Source organism: Monodelphis domestica, chromosome 2, assembly GCF_027887165.1.
Source record: "Monodelphis domestica isolate mMonDom1 chromosome 2, mMonDom1.pri, whole genome shotgun sequence".
NCBI lineage: Eukaryota > Metazoa > Chordata > Mammalia > Didelphimorphia > Didelphidae > Monodelphis > Monodelphis domestica.
In genome coordinates this window covers 113,417,303-113,442,083 of record NC_077228.1, presented here as the reverse complement: position 1 = coordinate 113,442,083, position 24,781 = coordinate 113,417,303, and the positions used below count along the sequence as shown (strand labels likewise).

General features: G+C 43.5%; 1 protein-coding gene across 1 annotated transcript in view; it reads left to right on the top strand.

Annotated features, from left to right (window-relative positions):
- The window catches only part of PLXNA2 (plexin A2), a 345,165-nt gene that overhangs the window by 154,969 nt on the left and 165,415 nt on the right, over nt 1-24,781 (top strand). Inside the window, exon 4 of the mRNA XM_056815875.1 lies at nt 8,298-8,432. Coding sequence (XP_056671853.1) covers nt 8,298-8,432 — 135 coding nt within the window. The remainder of the gene's footprint in view (nt 1-8,297; nt 8,433-24,781) is intronic.

The following is a 24,781-nucleotide window of genomic DNA, read 5'->3' as shown; positions in this document are numbered from 1 at the left end:
ACCTATGATCCCAGGATCCAAAAACTAAGGTCCTCCTGACCTCAGTGTGGGAAAGGAAAGCAAATGACCTTCCTCTTCCTTCCCCCAAATATCAGAAGGAGGAGGGATTTCAGCTGAAGTTACCAAAGCAACTGCTTTAAACAACAAGTTGGAAAGAGGAGGAAGGAGTCAGGCCTGAAGAAGAAGAGAGGAAGAGAAAGAAAGAGGAAAGTACAGATCTGGAAAGCAGAAAGGAACATTGGCATGGGAGCGGGTTTGCTGCTCTACCTCTGAGGTCTGCTATTCCACCTAGCCCTAAGTCCAGGGTCCTTCAATGCAGCCAGGACCAGGCAGGAGAATAGCATTGTCTGGAATGAATAGCCCCCTTCCTTTGGAAGATTAAGCCAGCAGTGGTCACAGGGGAAAGGGGCACAGCGCTGGGGACCACTGGTATCTTTGTCCCTGAAAGTTGCAGGGACTGGGATCTCACCTCCCCCACCCTGGCCCTGAGCCCGCAGCCCACAGCTGTCCTCCAAACGGGCGCCAGCTGTGCCCTTATCATGTTTCTCTGGCAAGTGTGCAAATTCTAGACAGGATAGAGGAATGTGGCCCACAGGACTGATCTCTCTCCCCCAGTCCTGCAATAATCCCAGCCAGAAACTCCACCCGTGTGGCCTCTGTTCATCTTCTCCAACATTGGGGTTGGGGGAGGTTGGCAGAAGAGGAGGCCAGGATGCTGGCAAAAGGGACAGGTGGATATAATAGTATCAATAATAGAATTAGTAATAATCATACCTCAAATTTCAATAACCCTTTAAGATTCAAGAGGCACTTTCCCCACACCAACAGCTCCACACGGTAGATGTAAAAGAGAGCCTGATAATAAAATCATACAAGGGAAATACTTCACTTCAGCCTCACTTCAACTATGGCACTGAGGCCAGGATGCAGGAATTATTTGGTTTTCAATTCAGTTCTATTGCAGAAGTATTTGTTGAATTCTATTGTAGAAGTTGAATGGGTCCCAAAATCGCTCCTTTGAAAGGGACCTCAGATGCCATATCTGATCCATTCCATGCCTGAACAATCCTCCCTTCCATAGCCTCCACACCAGGGGGTTCTTGAGCTTTCATTTGAAACTGTCTGAGGAAGGGGCACCCATTGGCTCCTCAAAAACCCTTCTACTTTAGGCACCTCTAATTGTTAGGATGTGTCTTCCTTCATCAGGGCACAATCTGTCTTACATTTCTCCAGCTTCCACCCATGGCTTCTAAGTTTTGCCCTCTGGAACCAAGCAGAAAGAATCTAAACTCTATTCTACATGTCAGTTAGTAAATAAACAACAACACTAATAATGTAACAACAACTAACAATCCTATAGAACTTTCTATGGCTAGGTACTCTGCTAATGACTTAATAATTATTATCTTATTTGATCTTTATGTCATCTCGGGAAGGTAGGTACTCATTGTACAGATGAAAAAACTAAGACAGAAAGAAACTGAGTCTTTTTTTAAACCTTTACCTTCTACCTTAGGATCAATACTAAGTATGTTGGTTCCAAGGCAGAAGAGCAATAAGAGATAGGCAATTGGGGTTAAGTGACTTGCCCAGGGCCACACAGCTAAGAAATATCTGAGGCCAGATTGGAACCCAAGACCTCCTGTCTCTATGTCTACTACTTTATCCACTAAGTCAGCATTGCCCCTGAGGTTGAGACTTAAACAGATCACATAACTGGTGTGTAGGATCTGAATTTAAGATTTCCTGGCTCTACATCCTATGCTCTAATCACAGCACCACCCTAAAAACAAGCATTTCTTAAGTGCTTACTATATGATAGACACTGGTCAAAGAGACAGAGAAAGACTCAAAAAGAGACAGAAACAGTTCTGCCCTCAGAAAGTGTACATTCTGACAAGAGGAAAGAACCTATAAAACAATGTAGCTTCAGATCCTGGAAGAGAGAGCACTTATGTTCCTCACCCCACCACTATCTTGTCTAAAGTTCCCTTTTCCCAGCTAAACATTCCTGGTTCCTTCATCTGACAAGATTTCCAGACCTTTCACCATCCTGGTCCCTCTCCAATTCCCTTCCTAAATGTGAGTACAGTACAAGGACCTCTCACAGGATCCTGGGGGTGGTGGGACTTAACATCTTTGTAGCGAGACAATACATAATACTGTACCCAACAGAATATAACGAAGTATCCATAATTGTTACAGACATCAGGGTAGATAAGGAGAGTAAGTGATAAGTGTGGGCTGGTGTCATTGGAGGGGGCTTCCAGGATGAGCTGGGATTTGAGCTGCACCTCAAAAGATATTCGGGACGTGTATTGGTGAAGAAGAAAGGGTGTTCTAGGTTCCTGTGCTAGCACTTTCTCTCTGTTATTGTTTTGTGCTTTGTTTTGTTTTCAGTCATATTCCTTTCCTTGTTCTCCAGCTCATTTTACAGATGAGGAAACTGAGGCAAACAGGTTATATGACATGCCCAGAGTTGCTAAGCTAGTATGTATCTGAGGCCAGATTTGAACACAAGTCTTCCTGACTCCAGGTCTTTTCCCTCTGTGATTCCCTCCAGTTTATTCTAATCATTTCTTCTTTGTAGGTAGTTGTTGACATGTCTCCTCCATTTGACAGTGATCCCCTTGAGAACAGGGACTGTCTTTTGCTTCTTCTTGTATCTCCAGAGCTTGGCACAGTTCCTGGATTCAAATAAACACTTAATAAATGCTTGATCCCTTTCTCTTTACTTTATAGATCTCCCGCACTGGGAATCTGAACTTCTACCTACGTATGTAGGTCCCTGCTACAGAACTGATTCATTCATTCCTTCATTCATCAAGCACTTACTAAGCTCCTATCCATCTTGATTACAATGGCTTTCCCATTTCATCACTTCCTATTTATCCCATATTTCACTTGCTCTGCATATATTTGTTTCAATGTTGACTCCCCCATCAAATTAGAAGCTCCATGAGGGTAGGGACTGCCTTTTGCCTTTTTTTGTATGCCCAGTATTTGTGCCTGGCACATTATAGATACTTAATAAATATTTATTGATTGAATACTATAGGTTAGGCCAGTTATAGCAAACTTTTAGAGATGAAGTGCCAGGCCCCGCCCTCACTCTATCCCCAGACCAAGTGCTAAGCCTGTTCCCCCCACCCAGAGACCATGGGCCATGTCCCTATCCCCCCACATCGAGTGCTGGGTGTGCCCCATACTGCCCTTACCCCACACAGGGGAGGGAAGGAAGTGTTCCCATTGGGCTATTGGGCAGAAGGTTGGGTGAAGTGAAGAGGGAGAGAGGAATGGTCCAAGCTCTCTGCTCCCCTCCAGGTCTGCTGCTGCTGCTGCCTGTGAGCTGCCTACCTTCCCCCACCCCCACCCACCCCCAATGCTCCCATTGGGCTGCTGGGCAGAGCAGCATGGGAAGTGAAAAAATGTCATCAGGCATGGTGGAGAGGGGGAAGAGAGCAGCTCCATCCCAGTACTCTGCTTTCTTTTTTTAATTTTATTTAATTAGATGATTTAGAATATTTTTCCATGGTTACAAGACTCATGTTCTTTCCCTCCCCTCCCCCCCACCCCTTCACATATCTGATATGTAATTCCACTGAGTTTAACATGTGTCATTGATATCAAGACCTATTACCATATTATTAATATTTGCACTAGGGTGATCTTTTAGAGTCTACTTTCCCAGTCATAGCCCCATCAACCCATGTGATCAAACAGTTGTTTTTCTTCTGTGTTTCTTTTCCCACAGTTCTTCCTCTGGATGTGGATAGCATTCTTTCTCATATGTCCCTCTGAATAGTTCTAGATCACTGCATTGCTGCTAGTAGAGAAGTCCATTACATTCTATTGTGCCACATTATATCCGTCTCTGTGTACAATGTTCTCCTGGTTCTGCTCCTCTCACTCTGCATCCATTCCTGGAGGTCTTTCCAGTTCCCATGGAATTCCTCCACTTTATTATTCCTTTGAGCACAATAGTATTTCATCACAAACAGATACCACAATTTGTTCAGTCATTCCCCAATTGAAGGGCATCCCCTCATTTTCCAATTTTTTTGCCACCACAAAGAGCACAGCTATGAATATTCTTGTACATGTATTTTTCCTTATTATCTCTTTGGGGTACAAACCCAAGCAGTGCTATGGCTGGATCAAAGGGCAAACAGTCTTTTATCGCCCTTTGAGCATAGTTCCAAATTGCCTTCCAGAATGGTTGGATCAATTCACAACTCTACCAGCAATACATTAATGTCCCAACTTTGCCACATCCCCTCCAACATTTATTACTTTCCTTTGCTGTCTTGTTAGCCAATTTGCTAGGTGTGAGGTGATACCTCAGAGTTGTTTTGATTTGCATCTCTCTGATTATGAGAGATTTAGAATGCTTTTTCATGTGCTTATTAATAGTTTTGATTTCTTTATCTGAAAATTCCCTATTCATTTCCCTTGCCCATTTATCTATTGGAGAATGGCTTGATTTTTTGTACAATTGATTTAGCTCTTTATAAATTTGAGTAATTAGACCTTTGTCAGAGGTTTTTGTTATAAAGATTGTTTCCAAATTTGTTGCTTCCCTTCTAATTTTGATTGCATTGGTTTTGTTTGTACAAATTTTTTTTAATTTAATGGAATCAAAATAATTTATTTTACATTTTGTGATTTTTTTCTAACTCTTGTTTAGTCTTAAAATCTTTCCCTTCCCAAAGGTCTGACAGGTATACTATTCTGTGTTCACCTAATTTACTTATAGTTTCCTTCTTTATGTTCAAGTCATTCACCCATTCTGTTTATCTTGGTGTAGGGTGTGAGATGTTGATCTAAACCCAATCTCTCTCATACTGTTTTACAATTTTCTCTGCCTTAGATTCTAGTAAATAATGCTGTGGGGTGGGGTGGGGAGGGAGGGTGGCCTCATGTACACAAAGAGTGTTCTTTTGTTCTATCTTTGGTAACTGTTCCATAGGTTCATCATCACTGAGTTAGACACTGGGCTAGATGCTTTGGATGCAAAGAAAAAAAGGAAAGAAATTTCTTACCCTCCAGGAATTTACTTTCTAACATGAAGTACACATGTACATATAAGTATATACTTCAGAATATAAACACTAAGGAATTAGGAGTGAGGGTAGGCGGCATTAATAGCTAGTGGGGATCAGGAAAAGTCTCCTTCAGAAGATAGCCCAGGAACTGAGCTTTTACAGAAGCTAAGGATTCTCTATGGTGAAGGTGGAGATGGGGGAAGGTTGACCAAAGACAAGGAAATAGAAATTGAAATACCATATATGGGGAAGAGCAAGTAAGCCAGTGTAACTGGAAAGTAGAATATATGAATATAGGATGTGTTAGGGGCAGCTAAGTGGTCCAGTGGATAGAGCACCGGGCTCAGAATTAGGAAAACTCATCTTCATGAATTCAAATCCAGCCTCAGATACTCACTAGCTGTGTGACCCTGGACAAATCACATAACTCCTTTTGCCTCAGTTTCCTCATCTGTGAAATAAGTTCTCTAAGGAACTGGCAAACCACTCCAATGTCTTTACCAAGAAAACCCCAAAAAGGGTAATAAAGAATCAGATGCCACTGAAGTGACTGAGCAACCACAAGAATGTGTGAAGGGGAGTAATTTGCGGAAAGCCTAGAAAGGTCTTCTGGAGGCAAACTGGACTGTGGCTGCCCCAGGCAGTCAGTCAGCCACCTGTCCTTATGGGCTGTCTTCTTGTCAAAACCAGCTTTCATTTCTTAGCTCTCAGCCTATTCTTCAAAGCTTTCATCCAGGGTTTGGAATTGAAAGTATCTAATAAACTAAGGAGCTACTGACTAATAATGGATGAGCATCTCTCCAGGCTATTTGTATTCTTCAAGGGTCAGTGCCTTTATCCAAAGGAATGAATATCTAATGCTGGAATTTCAAGCATTGGTGGCAGGCCTGAGTGGGTGAGATTCTTTTGGGGAGAATTTGGACTTTCCTAGAGCCCTGAAATCAAACTGTCTAAATGACCACCTACATGTAAACCTGCCCCTCTCTGTCTCTCTGTCTCTCTGTCTCTCCGTCTCTCTGTCTCCCTGTCTCCCTGTCTCCCTGTCTCCCTGTCTCCCTGTCTCTCTATCTCCCTCTCTGTCTCTGTCTCCCTCTCTCTGTCTCTGTCTCTCTGTCTCTCTGTCTGCCTCTGTCTCTCTGTCTGTCTGGCTCTGTCTGTCTGTCTTTCTCTCTGTCTCTGTCTCTGTCTCTGTCTCTGTCTCTGTCTCTGTCTCTCTCTCTCTCTCTCTCTCTTTCTCTCTCCCCCCCCCCATTGGGTTCCAGGGGCTGGCCTCATTTCCCTTCCAAATATAGCAACACCCCCTGAATGTCACCATCTTGCAGCCAACATGCCCAGGCAGGCATAAATATATGCATGTGTGCATGCTGGCTAGCACAGAGCTGGCAGGAGCACACAAACACACTTATATGGTTAGAGGGATCAGATGTCGAAGGCCAGCAAAGGCAGGCTTGTTGAAACAGAACCATTCTGGTGAAACCTGGGCCAGTCCAAGCTTAGTGACAAATCAAAACTGGCATCATTTAGAGGTCTACTGAAAGACTTACAAAGCATGTACTTTACATACGTGATTTCATTTGATCCTCCCAACAATCCTGTGAGGTAGGTGCTATTATTATCCCCATTTTATAGATAAGGAAACTGAGACTGAAAGCATTCATCTCCCCACCCCCTAGGAGCTGGGGAATATTCTAGCCTTCCTGTGTAGTCAGAGGAATTGTCAGCTTCACTCATTTTTTATTTACTTATTTTTAAACCCTTACTTTCTGTCCTAGTAATACTAAGCCAAAAGGGCAAGGTCTAGGTAAACACAGTCAAATGACTTGCCTAGGATCACACAACTGGGAAATATCTTGAGGTCAGATTTGAATCCACATCTTCTCAACTCCAGGTCCACTGGTGTCACCTACCTTCTCCCTACTCATTTTAATTTTTTTTTAATTCAAAGATATTTTATTTCTCCAATTACAGGTTAATAAGAACTTCCAACATAGGTTTTCCAAAATGATAAGATCTAAACCATTTCCCTCCTTCCCTTCCCTTCCCCCCTGCCCCATTCAAAAATGGTAGGCAATTTGATCTGGGCCATACATGTATTAGCATGCAAAATATGCTTCCATATTGGTCAGTGTTGTAAGAACACACTCACACAAAACCAAAACCTCAAAATAAAACTGTAAATAAACAGATGTAGAAGATAGTATGTTTGATCTGCATCTGACTCCAATAGTTCTTTCTCTGGAGGTGCATAGCATTCATTGTCTAAAGCCTTTCAGAATTGTCCGAGATCATTATTTTACTGAGAATAACTAAATCTTGAATAGTTGGTCATCATCCAATATTGTTGTTAAGGTGGACAATGTTCTCCTGGTTTTGCTTATTTCATTCTGCATCAGTTCATGTAGATCTTTCCAGATTTTTCTGGAATCATCCCTGCTTACCCATTTCTTATCACCACTCATTAAAAAAAAAAGTGTTTTTTTTTTAAATCCTTACCTTCCATCAATGCTGTGTATTGGTTCTAAGGCAGAAAAGAGGTAAGTGATAGACAGTGGGGGTAAAGTGACTTGTCCAGGATCACACAGCTAGCAAGTATCTGAGGCCATATTTGAACCTAGGACCTCCCATCTCTATCTCTTAATCCACTGAGCTACCTACTCATTTTTAAAATAAGAAAACTGAGGCCTGAAGGAAAGTAGCCTCCACAAACTCACACAACTTATAAGTAGAAGAACTAGTATTTGAACCGCAGTCCTTTGAGTCTAGACATAATGCTTTTCCCCTCTATCTAGGAGTACTTAGTAATTGTTTCATCTTCTTTTGGGTAGGGTGGTAATGCAAGACTCAAGGAGAGCTAGCCTCAGACACTTCCTAGTTCTGTGAACTTGGGCAAGTCACTTAACCCTGATTGTCTAGCCAGAGGCTCTTCTGTCTTAGAATTAATTCTAAAACAGAAAGGGTTTTAAAAAATTCAGGGAAACCAATGAATAATTCCAGTGGAGGTGAGGAGTAAATTCAGTACAACTCAATTCAGTTCATCAAAGATTTGTTTAGATCTAATAGATGCAAGATGCTTTGGAGATACAAAGATGAAACCAACTGGTCCCTGAAGTCATGGAGTGTAAAATCTAGTAGGGGGAATTGCTAGACACAAGTAAAAGTAAAACAAAATGTGTCTCATGGGAAGCACAAACAAATTTGCTATGGGAAAAGGCTTTATGGAGATGCTGAAGGACACCTTTGATTCTCTTCTAGATCCGAGCAGATGGTCCTCCCCATGGAGGGGTTCAATATGAAATGGTCTCCATTCTCAAAGATGGCAGCCCTATTCTCCGGGACATGGCCTTCTCCATTGACCAGCGTTACTTATACGTCATGTCCGAGAGACAGGTGAGTGCTCACATTCCAAAGCAACCTAGACATGACATCGGGAGCCCCCGTACGGAAATTGTGGTTTGTTCACTGAGATTTTTGCTCTTTACCACTTGGAAATCCAGAGAGAAGTTGGAGTTGAGGTCGCTTGGGTTTCAATAATCCTAATAATAGCTCATATTTCTATAGAACTTTAAATTTTATGAAGCCCCTCTTACAGCAGCCCTGAGAGATGGGAAGTATTTGGGGGGGAACCTATGATGTCATCAGCATGAGGCACTCCTGATACAGAAATCCCCTTCCCTGGGGTAGATCAGCAAGCCATCTGTAACTAGTAGAGAATGACCTGGGGCACCGAGGCAGTCATTAGCTGGGTTGGCAGTGGCCACATAGTTAACACGGCTTGGACCCAGGTCTTCTTGACTCCAAAGCTGGTTCTCTCCCCAATGGGCTGGGCTTCCTCTATTGGTATCCCCATTTTATGGATGATGAAGTGGAGGTTCAGGTGAGAGAACTAACTGATTCACACTCCCATAGCCACTTTGTAGATACTGAGACTGAAACCCAAGTCCTCTGCCGACGGGGCTGGGGCTTTGTTCACAGACTGCCTGCCTCTTTTCTCCCGCTCCACTTTCAAGGGGAATTAGAGGGAGACATTTGGGGGCCAGCTACTTCCTGGATGACTGCTACCCCTGCCACAGCTCCGTGTCTGCGAATATGATAAACTGCCCCACAAGAACAGGCCAGACTGCACAGAGCATCTTGGTGTGATTAGGAGCTAGATTTATGGCTTGTGGGCCAGCAGAGTCGGCTGCTCCAGGGAGCCAACAAGGTGTAAATAATCCAGGCCTTGGTGCTCCGACCAATCTTATAAGGGACCAACCCAAGCGAGGAATCAGATGGGAGAGAAGAAATCTACATCTTAGCTCACACTTGCATAGGCCAGATGAAACCCAGCCAGCTGTGAGAGGGTGAGGTCATGCCTGGGAGAGGGGGAGCCTGGGCTCACACGGTCTGCTCTCTTGTGATCGTCGTACTTGGGATCCAAGCTCCAATAACATCTAGCAATTGTACGGTGCTTTAAGTTCCGCAAATGGCTTTGCAGTGCCGTCTTATTTTGCTTTCAGTAACCTAGCGACAATGGTGCTGTTACTGTCCTCATTTTATTGAGACAGACAGAAGTTAGTGACTTGCCCAGGCTCATACAGCTAGTAAGTGTCTGAGTCTAACTTCCTGGAACTAGTTTTAGAATTAAAGCTAGAGAGGGCAGCTGGGTGGCTCAGTGGATTGAAAGTCAGGAAGTCTTGGGTTCAAATTTGACCTCAGACACTTAGTAGCTGTGTGACCCTGGGCAAGTCACTGAACCCCCATTGCCTAGCCTTTAGAACTCTTCTGACTTGGAACCAACACACAGTATTGATTCCAAGACAGAAGGTAAGAGTTATACAAAATTTTTTTTAATTTAAAAAAAGAACTAAAGCTAGAAATAATTTCAAAGTCCACCTGGTCCAATCTCCTTATCTTCCAGAAAAGGAAAATGAAGCCAAAGAGGTTTCATGGGTATTAAAAGTAGGATTTAAATCTAAGTCCTCTGACTCCAGAGTCAGTGCTCTTTCTATTGTATTATATCAGCCACGAATCTGTGCCTCGGTTTCCCTCATGTCCTCCTGAAGCATTCACATTCCAGTTAGTTGATAAGGACTGGAATATGCTCATTCTGATCTTCCATAACTAGGGAGAATTCAGATACAGGAAATACTTTTGGCTGTTCCTATCCAAAAACATAGAAAAAAGTTTGGGAGAGCAGAAGGGGGAAAGAGCTGGCTATATAGCTTTTTCCAAGATCATCTGTGACTGATGGTGGTGGGAGGGAAATTCTTTAAATTACATAATATTAACTTCAGAAAATAAAAAGTGAAGGGACAAAATTCTGTCTTTCATCCAACCAGCATTATTGGGCAATGCCATTTACCCAGCACGTAATAGGTACTTTTTGGGGGTGGGGTTGTTCAGTCATTTTCAGTCATATCCAATTCTTCATGGCCCCACTTGGAATATTTTTGAGCAAAGATATACTGGAGTGGTTTACCATTTTTTCCTTTTCCAGCTCATTTTACAGATGAGGAAGCTGAAGCAAGCAGGGTTAAATGACTTTCCCAGGGTCTCTCTGCTAGAAAGGTTATGAGGCCAGGTTTAAACTCAGAAAGATGAGTTTCTCTGACTTCAAGTCCAGCACTTTCTCCACTGGGCCACCTAACTGCCCAGTAGGTTCTGTGGAAACGTATATGAGAAGGAGAAAATGCAGACATGGCCATTTGAGTAGGGCCCTGGGGTTTTAGAAGGGACTTGGGATTTTAATGCTTGTGGAGACCTTCCCTGTTTTCTAGCCCAAACTCCCCATTTTAGAGCAAAGGAAACAGAACCCCAGGGAAGTAAGGTGACTCTCTGCTGATTCCAGAGCTGCTTAAACAGAGCCTTGATTTAGAACAGAGCCCTCCCAGCTCTCAGCCCAGTGTGTTTTCCTCTAGACCTTGTTCCTCCGTACAAGGAGACTTGGGAATGAATTACCGTCTCTGAATCTAGGGACCCTGACAAGATAGCAGAAGATGCCAGAAAAGGGGCAGGGGTTATCTCTTAGCTGATTCTTCCAAACTGGCAGTGCAAAGGTTTCTGGTCTCCGTCTGCATCTCCATCTCCATCTCGTCTGCCCTTCCCTGACCTGTTAGAATGTCCCCAGCTCTCCCACCCTCCAGGGAAAAAGGACCCAAGTCAAGTGTAAATTGATGGGTGAGAAGGAGCAAGGGGGACCTAGCTGGTGGTATAATACATTCAGAGGAACAGAGATGGAATCCTAACTTAAACATTGCCTAAGAAGACACAGCCCGTGCCATATGCAGAACACATGCAGACAGCGTGAAGATCCACTTGAGGCTTTCCATTCCTTTGATCACTTTCGTATGTCCCTTTCTCAGGTAGATATTCAAGTTCGCCACACTTGATATTCTGAATTTAGAATCAAAGTTGATTTTTCATGGAAATGGATTATATCTATGGCATAATTTTAAGACCCCTGGAAAGGTCAACCTAATCCCCAAAATCTCACCTATGGACCTTTGGGACAGCTAGACGGGGCAGTGGATAGAGTTCCCAGGTGTGGAGTCAGGAAGGTGACTCTTCCTGAGTTTGAATCCACACTTAGACACATATTGCCTGTGGGATCCTAGGCATCACACTGGTCCCTTTTAGCCTCAGTTTCCTCATCTGTAAAAATGAGCTGGAGAAGGAAATGTCAAAACTACTCCAGGATCTTAGCCAGAAAACTCCAAATGGAATCTCAAAGGGTCCAACATGACTGAAAAATGATGGACTGGACCTTTTCAATGCCTTCTATACCCCAAAACTGATGAGGAGTGCCTTTTGGTTTATTTTACTCTAGTTATTTTTAAAACACAAGTACCCTTGAAGATGGTAAAATATATACACATATCCATCCCTTAATTTCACAGGATCTTAAATTTAGAATTAAACAGAATCTTAGAGGGCATCAAGTCCAACTACCATATTCTAGACAAGGAAACCGAGGCCAGAAGAGAGAAAGTGACTTGTCCAAGGCCACACAGTTATTATGTAGTGAAGCCAGGATTCAAAGTCAGGTCCTCTGATTCCAAATCAATGCCCTTTCCTCTATGCTATTTAACAAACATGTTAAGCACTTAATATGTGAAAAATGTTATATTAGGGTTTGGGTTAACAGAGATTTAAAAGGAAAATAAACCCTTAGCTTCAGTCTTAGTATCAATTCTAAGACAGAAGAAGGGCAAGGGCTAAGCAAGTGGGATTAGGTGACTTGCCCAGGGTCACACAGCTAGGAAATGTACTCTATCCACGTACTGCATATTCTATCCACGGTGCCACCTAGCTGCCCCTTGCCACTTATTAGCTTTTTTTTTTTTTAGGAATATCACTTGTGCTTTCTGGTCTTCATATTTCTCATGTTTAAAAAAACTCATATTCTTTATTTAGGTCTATAACTTAGTTATTTTCTAAGGCAATTTGACATAATGGCTAGAACTACAGGAAGATCTAGGTTCAAATCCCACCTATGTGACATGGTGGATGTATCTACAAGAAGACCAATGCTCAAATCTCACCTAAGACACTTGCTTAACTATGTGACTCTCTGAGCCTCAGTTTACTCCTCTGTAAAAGGGGATAATAATAGCAAAGTTGTGGTGAAGATCAAATGAGATCATGTCTGCAAACATTAAAATGTTATGGAAGTGTGAGATAATACTAATAAAGACCCTTTCAGGTCTAAATTACTTTTTTGGCATGGCAGAAAGAAAAAAAAAAGCTTTAGACCTGAAATTCAGCGAGATCTGTGTTCAGATCCTGACTCTAATGCATCTCAAGTGTGTGACTCTGAGAATTCATCCTCTCTGGGTCTTTCCTGTTGCGTAAAATCTGAATGATGCTCATGCTGGTACTACCTACCTCACAGGGATGTTGTCATCTTAAAGTGCCCTGCAGTTACTGTAAGCTATTATAATCCTTTGCAATGCTTGTGGGCAGACAGGAAACCCATCCCACGGGGGGTCACAGGCCCACATGTTTATAAGGATTACTAATTCAGCTTGTTGTGAAGGGAGATGGTGGGATAAGAATGAGGCAATGCCATTTCCCAGCCACCAGCCTGCCGATGCCAGCGGCTGTGGGGGCAGATGGTGACCGGAGGCCAGCCTGTGGTTTGTGGCTTTCCTTTGAGATGGGCGAGGCCCTCCTGGTGATCTCGAAGCGGTTCTGAACTAAAGGGAGGCCCAAGGCTAGCAGGAGGGCTCATACGAAGCTGTCTGTGCCCTAGAATTCAGCTCTCCTTGGATAGAGGCTGAGTACATGGATGGAGAAACTACAGGTACTTAAAAGCACAGAGAATAACAGAATAGAGTATCCCATTTCCTCATCTCCTTGACTCCCCCTACCCAAAATAATCAAATTTAAAAAATAACTAAATAAATAAATAAACAAGCAAATAAATAAATAAATTGATAAGCTAAATAAATAAATAAATGAAACAGAGCAGCAAAAATAAAAAAGGTGAAACAGAAGGGGGAAAATGAGATTCCTGGAGTGACTAAAATAACCGTGGAAATAATCGTTGGCCCACTGGTTCACCGTCTAAATATGGCAGCTACCAGGCCCAAAGATAATTCTCTCTCTTCTCTCTCCTTTTTTCTATTTGGTTTTCTTGAGAGTAAGTCTGGCTTATGTTGTGGCTCAGCCTTTCTTAGCCCTGAAATTTGGGGAAACAAGAAAATAATAATTCATATGTGTATCGCATTTTAAAGTTCTATAAAACACTTTATTCACAACAGGTGTGTGAAAGCAGGAATTGAAAGAAGAATTACCAGGGCAACTAGGTGGCACAGTGGGTAGAGTGCCAGGCCTGGAGTCAGGAGGTCCTGGATTCAAATCTGACCTCAGACACTTCCTAACTGTATGAGCCTACACAAGTCATTTAACCCTATTTGCCTAGGTCTCTCCCTTTTGTCCTGGTCTTGTTATTAGGACAGAAAATAGGAGTTTAAAAATGTTTTCTTTTTGAAAGAAAGAAAAATTATACATGTCTTATTGACACGTAACCGGTGGCTTAAAAGGGCAAGTCAGTTGTCTTGCTCAAGATCCTACAACCAATAAATGTTGAGCCGGAATTCAAATCCAGAGAGCTTTTTCTGACTTGAAGCTCAACACTCTTTACTATATCCTACTATCAAGGATTACTCTATGAGTTATGCAGCCCTAGAATATGGAGAATTTAAACTTCTTGAGGGCAAGGATCTTATTTGTTTTGACCTTTGTCCTAGGTACATGGCACAGTGTCTCGTACCTAGCAGGCACTTAATAGATGATTGCCACATGGGATGGATTAGAAGGTGCCAGGAAACTTTTTGCCCCTAAACATTTTTCTCATTTAATTTATTTGTTAATGGATTTTTTATAAATCCTTACTGTCTGTCTTTGAATGAATACTAAGTACTGGTTCCAAGACAAAAGAGTGGCAAGGGCTAGGCAACTGAGGTTAAGTGACTTGCCCAGGATCACACAGGTAGGAAGTGTCTGAGGCCATATTTGAACTCAGGTCCTCTCAATTTCATTGCTGCCCCTAAATCAGATTGGGTTTATCTATTTTTTTTTAATAACCCTTACCTTTTGTCTTAGTCATTCTTTTTTTTTTAACCCTTATCTTCCATCTTAGAATGAATACTGTGTTATCTGTTCCAAGGCAGAAGAGTGGTAAGGGCTAGGCAATGGGGGTTAAGTGACTTGCCCAGGGTCACACAGTTGGGATGTGTCTATGGTCAGACTTGACCCCAGGATCTCCTCTCTCTAGGCCTGACTCTCAATCCACTGAGCCACGTCTCTGCCCCCTCACTAGCTCTTTCCTATCCTGGGCATTGAATAGTGAGAATTCAGTAGCAGATGCAGTAAGAGACCTTGACCAGACTTGGCAGAAATCTAGGTATGATGCCACAGACCTTTCTGGTGAGACATGGGAGGCGGGGGCAGAGAGGGGCACCAGTGCCAGGGGGGCTGTAACCCAGGGAGAGGAAGTTCCGAGGGGGATTTGCAGCAGAGTGCCTAACCCTGGCACCTGAAGAGCTGTAAATCTTGTAGAAACAGGTGCCCAACTGATTTACCAAGGGGTCGAGATCGGGGATGGGAGCCAAAAACAGCTCAAGAGGCCCATCTGTCTGAGGCTGAGAGCGTGTCGTGCAGAGAACTTCCCCAGAAAGCCGAGGCCTCTGGGAAAACAGATCGAAAAATACAAGGCAGCCTTGGCGGGCAGTTTCCTTGGAAATATCTGTTTGGGGGTCTACGTGGAGTTATTAGGCGGAAGAGAAGGGGTGACATGAGGGAGAATGAGGGCTGATGACCCAAAGGCAAGAGCCCTGGGCTCTCTTAACTGACCTTGGCCAACCCATTTAAATGTTCTGGGCTTCCGTTTTCTCACCTGCAAAAGCATCCTTCACATCAAGGACAGACGTCTGTACCTTATGGTTTGTTTGTGTTTAAGCAATAATAAAGTACCTTTCATGAAGGCAAGAGGACTGTACTCCAGGGCCTCCACACAGCACCCAGGGTGCAGGAAATTCCTCATACTTAAATCTGAGAGCATCACTCTTCTCAAAAACATTCAATGAGGGGGCAGCTGAGTAGCTCAGTAGCTCAGTGGATTGAGAATCAGGCCTAGAGATGGAAGGTTCTAGGTTCAAATCTGGCCACAGACACTTCCTAGCCATGTGACCCTGGGCAAGTCACTTAACCCCCATTGCCTAGCCCTTACCACTAATGCAAAATAGATCATCAATATAAAAGAGAGATGAGAAGTGCCATTCAAGATCAAGAGAAGCCGATTATTTCATGGGGGAAGCCAGGTGGCTCAGTGGATTAAGGCTTAGAGATGGGAAGTCCTGGGTTCAAATATGGCCTCAGACACTTCCCAGCTGTGTGACCCTGGGCAAGTCACTTAACCCCCACTGCCTAGCCCTTACCGCTCTTCTGCCTTGGAACCAGTACACAGTATTCATTCTAAGATGGAAGGTAAAGATTTTTTTTTAAAGCTTCAATGGTTCCTTATTAACTCCCGAGTTAAGTTCAAACTCTATAGATTGGAATTCAAAGATCTCTACCATCTGGTATCTCCTTCTCCCATTTTCCAATCTTCATTCAAAATATTCTCTACAGATTTCATGCGTTAGCCAAGGTGAACTATTTTCCCTGCCCCGAAAATGCCTCCTTCATTTTACGGCCCCTCTGTCTTCACTCCTGCTGTTCCCCCTGCCAGGAGTGCCTTCCCTTCCTTTTTGCCCTCACTTGTTAAATTTGGACCCATCCTCGGACGCCCAGATAACACTCCCTGATCTCTGTAATCAATGACGGTCCCCTCCTCTGACCTGGGCCGCACAGAGCGCTGGAGCTACAGCTCTCTTATGCACTCGCTTTCTACCCACTCGGAGACCAAAGGGCAGGGGCTAGGCACATGGGGTTAGGTGACTTGCCCAGGGTCCCTCCACGGAGCCACCTAACTGGCCCTCTTAGGCACTTTTTATGCATTGTTTTGTCCTGTAGTTTTTGTGTAGACATTCCATTATCCCCCAATCATGTTCACATGCACAGACACACACACAAATACGCACAAGGGCATGGGTTCAGATTTTATTAAATGTATCTCTCTGCCTGCATCTAGCTCTGTCCTTGTACCCAGGAGCTGCTAGATTTGCTGGCTTGGACTGAATGGATTACATTGGATAAGCCCCAAAGACCCTTGCAGTTATAAATTACTATACACATATCATAGTAATTTTTATATATTATTTTATTTTTATTTAATTTATATATATATATATATATATGTATATATATATATATATAATCTATAAAGAGTTGAATGAGAAGAAATGGACAAAGACTACATATACAGCAGGGAGCATGATGAGACCAAAGGAAGAACCGCCTGAATTATGAGATTCTGGTGCTCCTGGAGATCTGCAGAATCTGCTCCTTTTACTTTCTCAATACCAGGTATTGGTCCCAAGGCAGAAGAGCAGTAAGGGCTAGGCAGTGGGGGTTAAGTGGCTTACCCAGGGTCACCCAGGGTCTGAGGCCAGATTTGAACTCAGGACCTCCTGTCTCTGGGCCTGACTCTCAATCCACTGGGCTACCTGGCTGCCCTCTATAGAGACCTTATTTATCCTGCTACCAGAGCCTGGAGTCAATGCAGAAAACAGTTTCCTTGTCTCTAATCTGCCATTTGGTAACATTCATGAGTCTGTGAGCACAGAGAGAAGGTCCAAAGAGAACAAAACCTGAATGTTGCCTCAGGGATTCATTCTTTGTACCAGTAATCCAGCATAAACTTTCCCCCCTCTGTTTTTCTTTTGAGTCAATTAAAAGTAATTAAGAAATGGGGCTTAGTAAAGAGATGTCAAGTAGTTAGTGTCATTGCCCAACAAGTCAATGTTAATGTACCACTAATGGACCTAAGACAAACATGTTGTAGGTGGGGGAAAGCAGAAGGAATTGGGAACTAATTCCCCATCCATCTCATTGGCCAGGTGCTCCATTGACAGGATGCCAGTCTACTACCTAGAGAGGTCACTGTCCTAGAACCAGGAGCAATGAATCAACAGATGTTTGCAAAATCCAGTGCTGCCTCGGTCTCCGGGGCCGAGAGGAAGGCAGACAACAGGTCCAATGAAAAATCAGGCCCTGCGCCAAATGAAAGTGAAGCAACAGGCCTAAAGGAAACCTAATATCCCATTTCCACCCAACTTGTCGGGGCCAACTACTCCCTAAGAAGGGATAAAACTCACCACCAGGGCTGGTAGGGAAAGAGGATGGGGATGGAAACAATTATTCTATTTTATACTTTAATTAGGTTGAATTAGCAATGGGAATAGAGGCATAAAATGATCCAGTGAAGGGTGAAATGGGGAAAAGAGAACCACAGCAGAGGGGCCTCTTTCTTCTTGCCAGTGGGATGGGACCATGGGACAGGCAGAAATCCTACCAATATGGCCCCTGGTGAGGCTGCGCAGATGAAATGTCTAAGGGGAATGGCTAGGAGGGATTCTTCTGGTCTCCTTTTCTTACCATCATCCCTTCCCTGAGAAATCCTAAAGAGTCTGTCTCCTTTCCTTTGGAAGGCCAGATGTTTTTTGCCATTTAGAACTTCACTAGCGCCTCGGAATGGGCTTCTAGGCTCCCCATCCCTAAACAAGGGCATGAATAGAAAGACACACAGAGTAGCCCAAACCTTGGCAATCACCCTCTACCCTGCAGACCCACTGTTCCATCCCTAAGGACCACTCAAAGGCCTCCAGCTTGGCTAGATGACAGTGTGAGGCCAAGTCACTCATAATCTGCTATTTATTTTAGAAATCCAGGAATGTGCCCAGCAGACTAAACAGTCCCAATCCCCCTCCATGTGCATGAAGGCAGCTTTAGCCTGATGCCGAGACCAGAGAGTCCAGCTCAGCAACCAGTCTCAGAGAGAGGGTTGCCAAGCCCTGATCAAACTTCAAGTTTGATTAGACGTAGGAAGGGTCCGAAGAGGCCAAATAACTTGCAACTCTTGGTCTTTCTGTGTGAAATGAGTCAGGAAATAGGGCAAATGGAGATTCTGTCATCAGATGCTTGTGGCTGATCATCTCCTTCCCCTCCCATTCCCACAACCCACCATCCCATGTTTGAGCCTGAGCTCTACATGCCTAAGCCAACTCAACAGAAAGGTTTAATAATCAAAGTAAGATCCAGAACTTCTGGTTTGTTTATTTTTCCCCCTTCCCAGTCACCCTCATCCCACCCCCATTCCCCATAATTCACTATGTAGCTTTGGTGATGACTATTTTCTTTCTAGACCTTTCCCTTTAAAAACTAGGAGGGAAAGTGCACAGATAGAATCATAGGACCCGTGCATATGAAGGTAAAGGGAATAGTAGATGCCATCCAGACCTAGATCATGGAGGTAATGACTCTCTTATCACTGGAAGTGGGAGAAGAATGACTGGATGACTAATCGCCAAGACTGTTGTTGAGAAAATCCATGCTTTAGATGAAACATAGATTAGATAACTTCTACAGGTCCCATCTACTTCTCCAGCTTCTTAGAGGTACTGCAGGAATTTAGATGTGAAGAAAAACAGTGAGTACTCTGGGATGGTTTCCTGGAGAGGGTAAGGTTTGAGCTGGTAGTTGAAAGATTTTGGGGTAACAGTAGAAATTTAGCCCAGAATATCAGACCCAGCCAAGGACTCCTTGCCAAAACTCTTTCCTAAACCATTCTTGTCTTTTGTTGAGCAGTGATTGGCCAAGGAGAATCTTCAGCATGGCTGGGAGCAAGGATAGAAATATAAAACAGGCTCATAGACTAAGACCTTATGGAGTCCCAAGCATCCTCAAAGCTGTATATTTTTACCCTCTCCTCTCAGGGCCAACCTTTTCCTCATACCATGATTCCAGAAAAGAATATTCTAACCTGAATTGGCATGGGTTCCTCACTGGTTTCCCAATCCATTAGATCTGGCCAAAGGCAATAGACTTCTGATACTGGGGCAACAAATACTGAATTGGGCTAAGTAGGGGGTAGGAGGGACAGAATGGGGATAGAGAAAGGCAGACTGGATAAGCCAGAGCTGATCAGTTTTGGGGTACACTGAACCACTTGGACCCTTAAAGAGGTAATTTTTGAAAGAATGATGAAGAGAGAAAGAGCACAGGACTTGGAGCCACGTGACCTGGGTTCAGAGCCAAGCTCTAACATTAATACGCTGTTGGACTATGGATGAATCACTTCATTTCCTAAGCCTCAGTTTCCTCCTTGGTGAAATAGAAATAATGACGTTTGTACGGTAGATCTTACAGAGAAACCTCCGTTTTTCTAAGGAAAACACTGTAAGCCTTTAAGTCCTAGATCCATATGAGTTGTTCTCTGTGAGCTAGTGCTCTGTTTCATTGCTCCAGACTCCCCAGTGTCCCCCTTCTGAATGGTTCATCTCACCTCAAAATCTGATTTCATCTAGATCTCTCCCTAGCACTTTTAGAAATTAAACCCTTACCTTCTGTCAATATTAATTTTAAGACGGAAGTGCCACAAGGCCTAGGCAAAGGAGATTGAGTGACTTGCCCACAGTCACATAGCTAGGAAGATTCTGAATTCTTGTTTGAACCCAGGTCCTCCCAACTCCAGGCCTGGCACTCTATCTGCTGTGCTACCTAGCTGCCCTTGTCCCTAGCATTCTTAAGACAGCTTAATTAGCTTCATTGTTGTTTTGCAACAGCAAAAGCTGGCATTAGCCTCTAAAGTGGTTGCCCAAAGCAGGGGTTGGAAGGAGATTTCTAAGGGAAATGGGAACATTTTTGAGAAGGCTTTAAGGAGCTGAATTAGGGGATGGCTTCTCAGTGCTTGGAAATCACTCACACAATGAAAGGTTGATTCAGAAGACCCTCTCCTAGGCAGGTCCAATCTGGCATCATTGTTATTTTGGTCCATTAGGCAAACCCTGGCTTTCATGCTACCTGCCACCTCCTTCAGACCTGCCATCACCCTGCCTTCCAGGAGGCTGACATTTTAACTATATGCTGTCCAAGTAGGAAAGGGGAGAAAAAAGGGGAATTATGGCCTGAAACTATTCGAAACAAATGACATAGTAGAGAAAATGTGGGATCCTGAAGAAGGCTGAGTCAAGACCTTCTTCTCTAGAGATCCCCTTCTTCTTCTCTCTCCTTCCCCTCTGTTCTGGTTTGTATAAGAGGCTATCCTTATTGGCAAAGGGAAGAGGGAAAATACCATGTGCCTACTTAAGGATCACGGATCTAGAGCTGGGAGGGACCTCAGAGGGATTTAGTTTAGCCACTCTCTTTCCAGATGAGGTTAGGTAAGGCACTTGTCCAAGGTCAAACAGAGAGTAAAAATTAGAGCTGAGATGTGATTCCAGAACCCCTAACTCTAGAGCCACCATTCTCTCCACTGGGCTCTACTCCTCCAAGAGGGTTGGCTTCTCAGAAACATCAAAAGTGGTGATGCAATCAACTGTCCCTATCACTTTACTGCCCCATCCAGGGCAGTAGCAAAGGACCCTGACCCCAGACCAGAAGACTGGTCCCTTTTGGCTTTCCTGCTAACTGTGGGCCTTCAAGTTTATGAGGCTTGAGGAAACTCGGCAGCCTGGGTCTTCGTCTGAAAGAAGAATGGCTTCCAGAGGACAGTGTGTTGGTTGCCCAGTACTGGAAGTCTATTACCTTCGGCCAGATCTAATGAATTGGGAAGCTGGCAAGGCATCCAGAGAGCCAGGGGGGGGAGGGGGGAGGGATGATGGAGCAGAGGAGAGGAGATGAAGGCAGCAGTTCTTCCAGATGTCTTCTGTTCGTTTATTTTGACATCTCAGTCCATTATTTTGGTTCTGCACATTTGTTTAGTCCAGGCGATAACGCTTCCCAGGGCACAGGCAGAGCGTGCCGGGGTGTATTTTTACAAGAGGAATGAAGCTTCAGTAACATGAGACCTCCCTGCAGCTTGGGCCAGGGGGGCCTTGGCTGAGCCACAGGGGGGTTGTGGGGGGAATCTGGTGGGGAGAGTTGTGGGGGAGAGGGGAGGATGGGGGAAAGGAGGCTGAGCCAGAGGGCCTTTTGGAGAGAATTACAGAGTTTTCGGATTAGGAAAGTGAGGATAAGGGACTTTCGCCTACACTTTGTTTTCCAATGTGTCACTTTCAATAGGATTCTTGGCTTCACATGTGTTTCTGGTTAAAGACGTGGGAACCTGGTCTGCTCTTCGAGCTCTGCTGGAGTATCATAGCCTTTCCTTCTTGGGGGAGATGCTAAGGTCCCATCAGGTATAGCTTCTTCACTCAGTGATTACCTCTTGGCTCTTTTTTCCCTATCCTTTCCTCCACTCCCTCATCACCACACTCCTCAAATCCCTGGGAACAGACAGGCTGGCACACAGCAAAGTCGTCCACTTGCTATTATTATTCTCATCAGAGCTTTTTTAAATTTAATAAATATTTTTGTGAGAGGGAAGAGAAATGCAAACGCACCCTATTCATCAGTTGCCTGGCTTCATGCTTTCAAGAGAGAAGAGCTTCCAGCCTCCTGTTTTAAAATCTTTCACTTTCAAAAGAGATGATTGAACACAAAGCCCAAACTTGGGGGGAGGGGGTGGGGAGGAGGCTCCTGCCAAAAACCTCATCTCTGTTAGTGGGCAAAGGTCAGGAGTTTTTTTCCCTTATCCTCAGAAAGCAGGTTGATCTCTTCCTCTGCTCGTTCTGAAGGCCACTGATCCACACGCCTGAAAGAAGCATTCTTAGGACCAAGAGTCAGAACTTAGACTATCTTGGATCTTGAAGGGACCTTAGAAATCGTTTAATTCATACAGGCAGTTGTGGAGGAAGCACTAGAGCCCAGCTCCCCTGACTTGAACTTCATTGACTTTTCTATTCCAGTAATAGCGAGTCTTTTACTCAGCCACATGGGGCAAAGAAAAACTCAACTCTATGGAGGACAGTGGGAGAAATCTTGACAGAAGAGGCTCTCTAGCAGGAATGTAGGGAGGTTCAAATGAGATTAGAGATGTATTATTATTATTATTAATTATTATTATTATTAGCCTCCACTCCTTACTAATCTGGTAATGACTTCATTTCCTGAGTCTTCTATTCCATCCCTGCTTAACTCAAGGAATGTTGTTGTTCATCCTTCATTTTCAAAGGGGAACCATGACCAGTGTTTATAGAACAATACAGAGATTGCTCTATGTTTAACATATTAAGATGTTTAATAATCAGGTTCTCTGGGAGAAAAAAATGATGCACACACTTTAAAATTTAATCTGTATTATTACACTTTCTTAAATTTAGACGATGAACAACACGATAAATGAAGCTCTGCTTTGTGGTGGTTGCCTATTTCTGAGATGTTAACGATCACACTGAAAATTTAAGAAGAGGCTTTTACAAGGTGGTTAGAGTGGGCTCCAGCACACCTCTCCTCTCTAAGCATCTTTCCAAAGCAAGACACACGGTGCCCTGGTTTTTGCCTATCATGGTCATATACAGATATCCATGGGATTGGGTTTCAATCATAGAATGTAGAACTAGGAGGGACTTTAGTCATTCCACGAGCCTTAATTAAGTGCTCACCATGTACCATATAAGCCATACACTTTAGAGCCAGGAGTGGCGTGTAAGGAGACTGGAAGGGGCCAGATGGTGAAGGGCTTTGAACGTCAAAATAAGGATTTCGTATCGTCTAATCCATCCCTCTTATTTTCAGACAAGAAACTGAGACCCAAGGGTATCAAATGACTTGTTCACAATTTCATGGCTAGTGAGAGTCAGAGCTGTAACTAGAACTGTTCTTTGAATCCCAGGCCAGTGCTCTTTCTCCCAATCCACATGGGTCAGACCAAGAAGAACAAAGCCCTTCCTGAAAGTCACCTGCCCTGGCCTAGGTAATTTATTCAGAATTGGAGTGAATGGAGATCCACCATGATATAGTGCCTGTGATGATAAATTAAAATAGAAACAGGGATCTCGAGCATACATAAGGACTCCCACTGATCACACATTGAACACTATCAATGTCCTATTGTGCTTTTGTTTATTTTGTTTAAAATTTCCCAGTTACATGTTAATCTAGTTCATTGTACTTGGGAGTATTGCAAAAAGTGAGTATTTGACCCCTTCCTCCCTGCCCCATATTGTGGGTAGGGTATTGGACTTAGAGTCAAGAAAACCTAGGTTCAAATCCTACCTAAGGTATTTCCTAGTGACCCCAAACAAGTCATTTAATTTCTCTTTTTGTCTCAGTTTCTTCAACTGTAATATGAGGTGTTGGACTAAATGACCTCTAAAGTAGCTCTAAATCTATGATCCCAGGAGTCCTGAGTCATAAGGGACTTGATTGAGGGTGAGTAATTCAACCATGCCTCACCCTTCTCCTTCCTATCTCATCCCAGGATTCCTTGACAACCAGGTAGGATGAGGTAATGCGCATTTATTCCCAAACCCCATTCTCCACTTATGACCCAAGATTTGATTATCAAGTCAACATTAACCTATGCTACTGTTGTGGGTTTTTTAATTAATTTTCAATAATTATATTTTAAAAGTGTTATTAACAACAATTTTATAATATATTATTTATTATATATTATATAATATGTATTATTATATATTATAATATAATTAATAACAATTAATAACAACAATAAAAGCTTACTAAACAAGCCAGCCTGCTCAGGAGAGAAGAGAGAAAGAGGGAGGAGTTACAGCCAATTTATAACCAATCATGTAAATGAGAGTACTCAGGGAAAGGATTCTAGGTAATCCAGAAAGGAATTTTGGGTAATATAGTTTTTAGGGGTTCAAGAATTTCCCACTATGCACTGTGAAGCCCTCATATGGCTTCATCCAGAATCTCTCTTCTTCAGTAGTAGGCTGCTAAAGTCTAAACTCCTTTGCCTCCTCCCTCATACCTGTCCATGGTGTCTCCAGTCCCTTGTGCCCTTCAGAATTCCTGTAGTGGTGAACAAACTTCCCATCACATTCAGCCTGTCCTCCCTCCCAAAATGACTCTCAATATTTATTCCATATTTTCTCTATGTGTTCATGGGATTCTCCTCCCACCCCCACCTCTCTCCATAGAACACAAGCTCCTTGAGGGCAGGAATTGTTTGGTTTTGGTTTTGACTTTGTATCCGCAGAGCCAAGCGCAGTGCTCTCCCTCCACATGGCCAGACCCCTAATAAATGAATGCTGAATTAAACTGAATTTCCCCCATACCACTCTACCTTTTTATAATGAGACTAT